Raw genomic sequence first — 11796 nt, 5'->3', positions numbered from 1 at the left:
ATGCAGTCTAACAATTAGTTCCAGGAGATCTGGTGGCATTCCCATTTTTCCCAATGCAACCCACATCTTCTCTCTCGGTACGAGATCAAATGCGGATTTGAGGTCCACAAACGCTGCGTAGATGGTCCCCCCTCCTAAAAACACAACCTTCCAGTAGATAATAATAAATCTTAGCACTTGATCAATAGTACTCATGCATGACCTGAAGCCCGGTTGCATCGGAGATAATATGTTGATCGTGCTCATCCAAGCCTGTGTTCTTGCCAGAACCATTCTTGCTATGACCTTCTGCAGGGCATCTATAAGACTGATAGGGCGGTAGTTCCCTGGTAATGATCGATCACCTTTTTTGAAGACCGGTAAGATCTCCGCCCCTCTCCATGAATCTGGAACCCTGGCCCCATTAGCAATGGCATTAGCTAAGATCGTAATATATTGTACCCAATTATGCTGGTCATATTTAAAAAGATCTGCCGGGATACAATCCATTCCAGGGGCTTTGCCCGCTTGGACCAATGTTAATGCATTCTCAGCCTCTTTAATGTCAAACGCTGCTAACAAACAATGCGTTGGGGGCAAGGTTGACCGAGCTATCTGAGAGTCTCTTGGTGCCTCATTCGGACCACAAAACTGTGATGCATAGTGGGCCACCCAATCCTCTGCCGAGACATGATTAGATGGTTAGCAGAGGCTTATTGTTTTTAAATTGGAAGGGACCTCTTCCTGCACAAAAACAATAATTAATGGCATTTTCCTCTTTCAATGCATGCTGCAGTATACAGCATGCATAGAAAGAGGAAAAAGCAAGGAGAAATTAAAGTATTCCTCCTCGTTGCGCCATTCCTACACCTTCCCTGGAGAGGCGTATGATTCTAACGTATTCACGTTCCAAGGAACCCCCTTTCACGCAGAGTAATGAGTGAAAGGGGCCCTTATTTAGAAGGCCATGATAAGTCATGCAAGGTGAATTTATGTGACCTTGCTAATATGGACAAGCCTATTGCGCCGCTAGTGCGTAAAAAAAAGTGACGCACTTGTGGCACAACGGACTTGTAATTAAACTCTCTGTGTTCATAAACTGACCACCCTATAATTTTGTGCAAAACTAGCAAGTATAAGTCTTCCCACAATTTCCACTGCTGGAGGAAGATGATGCTAAGAAAAGTGGGACCTATTTTCTCAGTCCCTAATCCTGTTGCTGTTACCAATTCATATAGTAACCTTATGTCCAGCTTTGGCAGATGCTCGGAAGACCATCCTAAAACCGATCTTAAATGAATTAGGAATTAGAACATGTAGACAAGCAATTATTACCTGTCTGAGTGGGGCGAATATTAAACTTACTTATCTTTTTGTTAAGTTTATCATTATTGCAGAGAAGAAACTCAAAGGTGTAGAATGGGTAAATAACTGTATTGCGATATAAAATACGTAAGAAACATAATGTAATGTTAATTGGATGCAAAGTGTTAAGCTAGCTTAAGGGACTGGGAGTATATTTTAATATAGTTGCGCACATTGCACTTTATTATCGCTTGCACATGGAACACAGCTAAAATTTGTATTTGTAACTGCAACTGCCAACAGAAGTCACTTTATGTAAATGCTGCTATAATAGTTCCCGGTGCAATTATAAGGCATTTTAGTAAGTTTTATTTATTTTATTGCATAATATATTACCGTTGCACTTTACTATCGCTTGTACATGAAATACAGCTAAAATTTGTATTTGTAATTGCATCTGCTAACACAAGTCACTTTATGTAAATGCTGCTATAATAGTTTTTGGGGCAATCATAAGGCATTTTAGTTGGTTTTATGGATTTTTAATTATTGCGTAATGTATGAACGCGTTGATGGAATGGTCATCTATCAACGTATTATTGGAGTATCACTTTAAGATGCTAATAACTCTGTGTATAGTATATGCTTGTTTTATTCGGTTGTTTTTATCTTTCCTTGTTTGTAATGATTTTAATTAATCAACAAATAAATACTTACTTACTGTTACCAACTGTGCTCATAAACACACGACCCTCCATCTCTGGGCAGAACCTAACAAATAGGACTGTTATGCAAAATTGCAAGATAATAATTGCATCTACCGAAGGTTGGAAGAGGTATTTTTTAGTTCAATTAGCAAAATGTGGCTCATTATTGTGTTATTATTGCCGACTGTGTTAATGAGCATACCACCCTCAAATTTTGTGCAAAACTAGCAACATACCCTTCCTGCACATGAACAATTATTCCCTGCAATGCAGGCACCCTTGAACTATTGTGCAAGGTGCCTGCTATGTGAGCATAGAAGTAGTGCATGGCAAGTGCAAGAGTAATAGTTACTTTAGGGCACAAAATCTTTTCCTCAAGATGTGAACCAACTAAACTATGGGTTACTAAGCATGCTAGCTGCTTGCACAGCATACCAGTGAGCTTGACTGCTGCCTTATTCTTGCCCATTACCTTTTATAGCTGCTAGGACAGTACAGATATGGGTACAATTAAAACTGAGGGGCTTATGTATTAGTTTTTGGCGTAGGGCAGCACCACAAGTCTTCCTGTTGTGCTGCCCAGCGCCAAAATAAAATGGCAAGAATGCACCATATTTATCCTTTCCCTTGAACTGGAGCACAATTTGGTACCTAGTGCCTACGCAGGCACCCCTGCACAATAGTGCCTGGGTGTCTGTGCTGTTGGCAGAAGTGTTTTTACACAGGAAAGGACTCCTTCCTGCACAAAAGCAATCCATGGAGGTGTTTTCATCTTTCTATGTGTGCTGAGAATGCAGTACACATAGAAAGAGGAAAACAATTGGAGAAATAAACGAATTTCTCCTCGGTACGCCTGCCCTGGGAAGATGCACAGTTTTGATGCATTCCCAGGTTTACAGATCTTTGTAAATCTGGAAATGCATCAAAACCATGGGTGTTACGTGGGAACACCCACTGCAACACCCATGGAAAGTCTCCCTGACTCCGGTGTAAAGCAACGCAGCAGCGTGCGCTGTGTTGTCTTACACCATATCTACAGGGGCATGAGAAGCAACACAAGTTGGTTTTGTGTGGCCTCGTAGATATTGGGCTGTACTCTGCACCGCCGGAGCATCATAAAAAGTGATGCACCAGCAGCTCAAGGGGCTTTTAAATTAGCTCCAGAATGTTACCACAGTAGCTGGTGTGAGAACAGTCATATCCTAGAGACTAATAGCGGTCTTGTAAATCCCTGTAACCGAACCCTCATGACTGTGTGGAGTATTTGGTTATACTGTGATATTAAACAACATCTCTTTTTACAAAGACAAGTACAAACTAGGGAGTAAATCTATTATGTCTTTAGTTTGACAGTTTGATTTCTGAGTCTCTGCCCCCCCCACACCAGCTCTCTGAGAAGTCTTTAACTGCTTGCCGTTGCTACCCTGTGATTGAAGTACAGACAGTGTGTACCTGGCCTAGTTTGCAGAGTCACTGAAGGACGGACACAGGACACCAAAGCCAAACGACGCATTCACCATTGTTGTGATTCAGTAGCTACTGCCTGCCCTGTGGGCAACTGTCAGCAAAGATGTTTTATGATCTAGCTCCTCTTCCTAAAGATTTTAAAGACAGAGATTAGCTAAACTGCAACTTAAACTAGAAAAGTGACCTGTCCTCAAAAGTCCAAATGTCCAACCCCCTTTGGAATGTTGAGAGTTAATTTCTTGAAAACGGTTTTGTGAATTGACAGAATTTCACAATATACAGTTAAATCATTCAATGAATTTTATTAAAACATTACATCAAAAATATGTAGCCAGTTATGGTTTATTATGGAACAAAATTAGATAAAAACGTACTTGGTGAGGCGAGTGCGAGATACTATATACTACAGGGTTATTAATAGGATATTGCAATAAGTTCCATGCTGAATTCCCCCATACCTAAGTCAATCTTGACCCTGCCATTTTCATCACCAGTTTAAACATGAATATCTCACATCTTTCTCCAAACTATTACAAATCATAGTAGAACTTTCAACATTTAGATAAGATTAAGCAGGCGACCTTCATTCCACCAAAATAAAAGCATTCCAGCCAAAACAGACTCCCTTGCATCATAGCTACCCATAGCATATCAATAGCTTTTGAAAGACAATGTCTATATGCTAAACTTCAACGTAATTCAAAAACTGACCCCCCCACAATACCCCAAGGTGAAGGCATGTGACGAACATATGTATTTGATAGGCTGCTTCTTGATTACACCATGGGCTTCTAAGAGCTGTTTGCGTCTCCCTAGACCATGAGTGAATGCATATTGGGGCAATAAAGAAATCAACCCAAGCACTATAGTGTTGCACCAGATATTTCGTATTTTGTTTGTATATCAGCTAGGAATGCTTTCCCAATCTCGTTAATCATGCAAGTGTGACACCCGCAGTATATTTTACAACTTCTATAGGTCCCGGCCACGGGTAGAAAATCCTTATGGAGGAGAAGAGATAAAGAGTATGGGTTTTAGTGAGCTGTTAAAAATGTCTTTTGCAGATGTAACCCCTTGTGTTCATTACAATGATCAATTCTCGTTTTTAGGTTAATGACATCAACTTTGACTGTATAAAGTAGCCAACTCCCAATAGCATTTTTGTAACTATGAAATCAAAATAAGACAAACAGCATTTACTGTGTTAAGAAAACTATTGGTCTGATGTGAGTGTGAGAAGGTCTGGGTAAGTTGGAACTATTTTCAGTCGTGTAAGAAAGAGCCTGGAGAGAGTGGGGATCCACCGTGAGGCAAACACACCCCTCAAGTACGATTTGGCACAGAGGTAAATTGAAAACACATGGATATCTGGGGAGCAGAGAACCTCAAAACATCTGGGATAAAGAGAGACTGAAATATCTAAGTGACAATATCACATATACAATTGGGTTATGAAATATGAGTGTGCAGAGGGGCAGGATTTTTATGCTCCTCCACACCTTACTTACATCAGTAACAAGTGATCATTTTGCTGTTTGCTTTGTAAAAATCAAGTTATTAACTGTGTCACTAATTACACAATATCCTTTCTAAAGACTGACCAGTAACGAATAAAATAGTTCAACAGCTAAGATTGCTGATATTTGGAGGACAGGAGAATTAACAGATACACATCAAGTCTTTCATCTAAGTGTTTTTGCACACTCTTTCTAATCATGTGTAGTTAAATGTGCAAATTTTTCATGCATTACCAATGGCCTCTATTGTACAAAATTACACAGGCGAATTTCTCAGGCTCTCTGTATTAAAGGTGTTCTGAACGGATAGTCCCTGCTGTAACCTCTCAAAGACCTCATGAAATGTAATCTGTCTAGGTGTGACAGGAACGCTAGATGGGCGGCTGTTGGCCTCGCTGAGACCACACTGGAATCCTGGTTTGCCTGGGAGCGACAGGCTTGCTGCATGTATTGCAGACTTTTGACAGATATTTGTGGAGTGCAATGAATTATGAATTTGGCTTTAAGATTATAGGCTCACACAAGTAAATATGAGAGAGGTGTGATACCTCTGGGGCTAAGAGGACTACCTCGGAATGTATCACTCGGAGTGAGTAGTGTACATTAGTATATGTAAAATTAGGGTTTTGTATATGTTGTATATATTGTGTATATGTATTGTATTGGTGTTGTGATAATGATTTGTGTCTGATTATTTATGTATTTGTTTATGTCATATAGATATTATGTTTGATGTCCTTGCAATAAGTAATTGATTTGTTATCAGAGTCCCGCCGAATGATATATGTATCTAACAGAATCATTAATATTTCTAATTATAAAATACTGAAAACGTCAGGGTAATTGATGGTGCCTTGCACGTAAATAAAAGAGTGATTGATCCCTCCATACTTGCCCAGGTATAGGAGGGTCATTTGGGCATACCCCTTAGTTGTATCTAGCATGTATTATAATAGGCCCCTCTTTCGCGGCCTTGCAAACTTTAACCAATTCACGGCAGGCAAAGCAGAATTTGACTCGGCACTTTAGACATATAACATATTTACACAATACTTTGTACTCTATCATAGGCCCGCATGTGGGACAGGCCAAGAAGGATGGGCAGTTTTTGATTTCACTCCCTTGAAGATCTATGGCACTACACCCAGATCCAGCATCTTTCCAGGGTCTCAGGCACTGCCAGCAGAACTCCCAAGTTTCCTTGTTCTTGGCGCTACAGATCTCACAGCGCACCTTCAGGTTCTCCAGGTCTTTGCGTTCCACAAACGTCTTGCATCCCGGGCACTGAAAATGAGAACACACGATTAGAGAGCTTCGCATATTTTTCATGAGAAACGTTTGCCACTAAGTTGTTTCTAGAACAGAACAGTGATCTCGCTTATTCTGGTTTCTGGAGAGTGTCTTTTTGAGACCAATCTTTCAATAACTAAGCTGGAGGCCAGGAGCCATCATTTTGAAGGAGCCAACCCCATTCTATAGCAACATATCTACAGTAGTGCATCCGGAGACGAGTTGGAAAGAGTGAAACGAGCCTCAATCATAATCTTTCAAGATGTACCCCACCACAAGGGTGGTAGAGAAAAGAACATCACAGCTGCACTGTGCATTTCTGTCGCTGAAGCTTACTGAATACCACAACCAACCGGGGCATGATGGAGTCCAATACTGATGCAAACCATCAGCCTACCCAAAACAACAGGAACATTGCAGAAAGTCATATGGCAGGCCTCCAATCCCCACGAAAAAGAGACAAGAGCAAACAAAACACTGGAAAAACCAATAGATTTGGCCTTACTGTGATACTGCATATACGCATCATGTGTGCATGTCTGTGTTTGCATGCTTTATTTACCACATCAAAGTGTGACCTATTGGCTTTGCCAGTACTTGATAATTATCGTACATCTTGTCATTCTGATCACTATGTTATCTCCTGTATGCATAGATTCTGGAATTTAGCCCTGAACTTGTAAGGAGGGCCTAAAGGGACCATTTATAATGGTGGCAAAGAATCTGTGGACCGTGGGGGAGGGGCAAAGGTCATAACTTCCTCCAGCCTGTTGGAGGTCAGGCTGACTTTTTTAGCGATCACAACTTGCCTGGTGGGACTCCCCTGCTGTGAAGGGAGCCATCATGATATAAAGTGTGGGATTTATAAAATAATCTTCTTGTCTAAGGCACCAAAATGCTACAAAATTCTACATGCCCTGTGGTGAAAACCACGTATCACCTAATCTCTAAATTGTATGTACTGGCACAGAAACATTAACGTTAACACATTTGTATTTAATGTCCATGAAACTGACAACAATTAATTTGCAACAATGCTAAAATAAAATATCTTTTTACTGGAAAAATTACTAAGAAATAATAAAAGGTCTTGAGTACTTCTTAACTTCTGGTACTACAGTTTGGTCATCCCATAAAGCAAGCTGAAGCCCATTTGCCAAGGCAGGTGCTTCTGTAAGAATCATAGTGACAATGACTGTCAGTCATTCATGCAATGATGAGTCTAAGGGCCACTCACATATTGTTGCAGTACTAAAATGTAAACAATAGCTAAGGAAACTTTACGAGTTGAGCATCAAACATATCGTGTTTTTGTAGCTGTGAAAATTTCAAGATCACATTTTCTTTGAGATAAACTCAGTTTCTACAACAAATGAAAAGGAGTTTAACGGTACATAGATTAGAATGCTTTTTCATATGTAGATTAGAAATCCTACTCTGGGAAAGAACTATCCAACCTATACTTTAAATAACACCTTGGTAAAATTGAAGAATTTCTTTGATTTGATCTCATTGGATTGTTAACAGGTCAAGACTGTCCTGTTAGTCTAAAATTAGATTCAGCATCCCCTCCATGCCAGCTCACTTGCTCTCCGATTAGGCGTTTAATTATCTTGCGATTTGAGACCTTCTCAATGGATTTCTCTGCATCTCTCTAACGAAAATGTATTGTGAAGGCAGGATCTGAATGGGCTGCCAGTGGCTCAATTTGAATCTATATAAAACCAAACAATGCAGTTTGAAACTGAAGTAATGAATATTGGCACTAGTGTGGACTTTTGGGGCCCGAATTGAGGCCCACACAATTGACCTTCTGTCATAAGCTGGTAAATCTAGTCAAGAACTTGGGTTTTAAAACTGACGCCAATCAGAAACTGAGATCTCTGTCATCTCCTCATATTGTTCATTTCATCTGGAGTGGTTAGCAGGATTTTTTTGGGTTTCACCTTTGTGTCAGAGGACATTCTGCTGTCACTGTGTCAACCTTTGAGTCAGGGGCATTCTGCTGTCTCTGTTATCATCGGCGTATGGATGGAGTATATTTATGGGATATACCATGATCTTCATAAGGGCCTCTTTGGTGCTTCAAAACACTGCACCTCTAATTGCGGTGAGTTGTAACATATTTGTTCTGGGAATATCTATTCCACACACACACTCCACTGACTAAGGATCCCGCCTTACAATTTTAATGTAGTATGGATTGCACATTTGGCTCGTGAATATCAGACTTAAAAGTTATACCACCAGGCTTACCTTGCACTTTGCTATAACCTCAGTTTACTCTTGGTGTTGCATTTTAAGACAACAAGGATGGGTGGTGTGCCTTTACTATCGTGTCTACAGTCTTGTGAAATCTTTCTCCTGAGTTTTGTTTTAACTAATCATTTCTCCTTCTTAAGGTAGTTGAAAAGTTGGATATTTTTCTGTTGTGAAAAACAAAAAGGTGATGGGAGAATTGCTTGAATTAATTTCAGCCACCGTTAATTACTAAGGATGCAATCCAGTCCATTGTTTCTGCCCACTATGCCTTAGCACACTGGAATCAGCCATAGACAAATCAGCCTTGGTCCTGCTCCAATAGTAGCAGTCTATTGCAAACTCCCAGGCAAGGTCCCTTCTGAACAGGGCAGAAGGACAATGAGCATGCGAGCCATATTTGGACATTGCCATCACACTTATGGCATCCCACTGAGAAAAAAAATAAAAGAGAAGGGTGGATTGCTTATATCAATGTCAGCCACTGCTAGACACTTTGGGTCACAATCCAGTACATCCTTTTTTGCCAACCTTTACGCCGCATACAAAAACCTGCAATTTGCAAATCAGTAATTTGTTGTCTGTTTTCCTGACATCCTGTGCTTGATAAAATGTTTCTTCTTAAGATATTCCCACTGCAATGCTTGAAACCTGACGTTGCAGTGATTCTACTCAGGAACAGAGCTATGCTTTGGACCATATAACATCAGCATGTAGGGACTGAGTCACCATAAAACCTCAGCACATATGGGCCCGAATCTGACTAGCGTATAGTGCCTCACTTGCCCTCCTAACCTTTCCAGAGATACAAGTGATTTGGCACCCAAGAACACAACACTCTCAACCCCCTGAGAGATCGAATAGCAGGTCATCCACTTTCGTTTTCTCACTCGTACTTGCCCACAATAAATAGAAAATAGACATGAAGGAAGCTTACAATATTTATATAAACTATTGTGCGCTGATATGAAATACCTGTGCCACAATTAGAAAACAAATGCAGGTCAGTAATGTAAGTAGCATGAATAAAAGGTCATATATGAAAAAAAGCCCTGTCATATTAAGCGACAGACTTGCCTAAACCTAGAATCACTACAGAAGCCAAGTGATAATAGATTATATATCTCTGAGTTAGTGTGAACCCCATACCTTAGCATACATAGATAGTTGTTTACATATCAGCCAAAGCAGCCCTCTCGTCTCAGGACCTTTCATCAGGCTGCAAGTCACCACTCTGTATGTTATTAAAATGACAAGTCCTGGGTTATATGACAAATGTTATGTTATGTTATGTTATGTTATTTATTCTTTTGTATTGCGCAACGGTTACTCAAAAAGAGTGTCCCGGCGCTTTGGGTAAGGAGAACTAATTCGGAATAACATAACACAGTAAAAAAGAGAACACACCAAACAGATAAAAAGAGACAGCTGGGAGGACTACTGGGTAAACAACCAAGTTTTAAGACCTCTCCTAAAGTCAAGAAGAGTCGTAGCCCCCCGAAGTAGGAGTGGAAGCGAGTTCCACATCTGAGGGGCCAGCAGGCTGAAGGAGCGACCGCCCAGACGGGCTCTCTTAACTCGAGGGACAGCCGCCAGGAGTAGAGATTCTGACCTCAGAGAGCGAGCCGGATGGTAAAAGGCCACTCTCTTTTGGAGATGCTTAGCTCCCACAGCGTGGAGTGCCTTGTAGGCCAAAGTCATAGCCTTAAAGGCAATCCGTTTGCGAATGGGTAGCCAGTGCAGCGTCAGCAAAAGCCCCGAGACGCTGGCACGTCTGCTTAGACCATAAATGGCCCTGGCCGCCGCATTCTGCGCAACTTGGAGCCGCTGCAGCAGGTACTCCGGTAGGCCCAGGTAAAGAATGTTGGCATAATCCAACCTGGAGCCTATCAGGGCCTGCACAGTCAGCCTCCTGTGCTCCTCCGACAAAAGAGGCAAAAACCTCCGCAGCATTTTTAATAGACCGAAACAGGTGCCGGTCACCCCAAGGATCTGGGCTTTCATCGTCAGCCCCTTGTCCATCTTAACCCCCAAGTTCTTAGCCATAGGGGAAGAGCAGGACGGAGGGAACATATCAAGAGTGTTCAAACACAGCAGCTGGATTTCTCTATTACGTCTAGGTGCTAGTGTCTGACCACATAGAATAACAAGGAGTAATGTTGTTTGACCTTGTATGGGCTCTTCCGACTATATCCCAGGAAAAGATTAAAATACAAAAACTTGTGATGACTTTGTGAAAATACAGGGTGGCGCAAAAACAAGCATGATATTTGATAGTGTGTGTAAAGCAAAAGCGGCCTACAATGTGCATAATTAGGCTAACACAGGGAGTACAACAATGGGTTATATAGAGAACACACAATACCTCCCTTTGGTCAGGGTAATAGCATGACATGTAACTAAGTAGTAGGAATATAATCAAAAGATAAGCAAATTCAAGGTGGCGTGGCCAGGCAGTGGCCGCGTGGCACTGAAGCTCCGCCAGGCTAACCTAAAATCCTGCCTCATCCGAGCATCCAACCTCGCAAAAGTAATGGGCCAACATCCCCCCGCCATGAATGAAGACGAAGGCCCAGCAGCCTCACAACACCGGCATTATGAGCACTGAAGACGACAACGCACACTGCCGCCTTTACGCAAGCACGGCCTGTTGATGAGCTGCCAACCTGAGGGAACTTCCCCATCACGAGCTTGGCCACTCTGCCGGCTACGGGACGCCCAACGGGCTAGGCGGTTCCCTAGGCAAGTGGGTCCCGGGATCTGTGCCCCCCAGTGTGCTTCATCCTTGCACCCCGTCCCCGTTCCCTTGGCCTGCTTAGCCCATGGAGGCCCAGCAGCAACAGGGGCCGTGGACGAGCCTGGGGGCCAGCCATCCACCTAGCGGGTAGATTCCAGTGGGGGGGCTGCCAGTGACTAGCACTCACACGGCCGCACCGTTGGGCATGGCGGCGCAGCTGTAACAACCACATCAGTAGCCTCCTGCGGGGTATGAAACACCCTATCCCCCGGGACGGCGAGACCTTTTTAATAAACTGAGCCCCACCTCCTGTCAATATTCCACAGGCGGCGGGGTGCCAGTGTCTGGTGCTCCCGTTGGTGCAGCATCCTAATTTGCACTGCACAGGACTAAGTGTGGTGGTGGGACAGAGTTGCGACCACCTGATGCCATTCCAGTACGACAAACCAGGCTGGTCCTGGCCAACGCAGTGTCCATAACTTCCTTGTGGGCCAGTGATAACTGAATTATCTAATTCCCTGGGTCACACACACAC

The 11796-nt window shown here is 42.4% G+C and overlaps 1 protein-coding gene across 1 annotated transcript in view; it reads right to left on the bottom strand.

Annotated features, from left to right (window-relative positions):
- Positions 1–3794: 3794 nt before the first annotated feature.
- Positions 3795–11796, bottom strand: part of LOC144790863 (uncharacterized) — a 266870-nt gene continuing 258868 nt past the window's right edge. The window contains exons 4-5 of the mRNA XM_078665523.1: positions 5925–6259; positions 3795–5428 (exon numbers count right to left, since the gene is read on the bottom strand). Of these exons, the coding sequence (XP_078521649.1) occupies positions 5347–5428; positions 5925–6259 (417 nt within the window). The 3' untranslated portion in view covers positions 3795–5346. The remainder of the gene's footprint in view (positions 5429–5924; positions 6260–11796) is intronic.

Source organism: Lissotriton helveticus, chromosome 11, assembly GCF_964261635.1.
Source record: "Lissotriton helveticus chromosome 11, aLisHel1.1, whole genome shotgun sequence".
In the NCBI taxonomy this organism is placed as follows: domain Eukaryota; kingdom Metazoa; phylum Chordata; class Amphibia; order Caudata; family Salamandridae; genus Lissotriton; species Lissotriton helveticus.
Note: the sequence above shows the minus strand (reverse complement) of the source record. Positions and strands in the feature narration are given on the sequence as shown.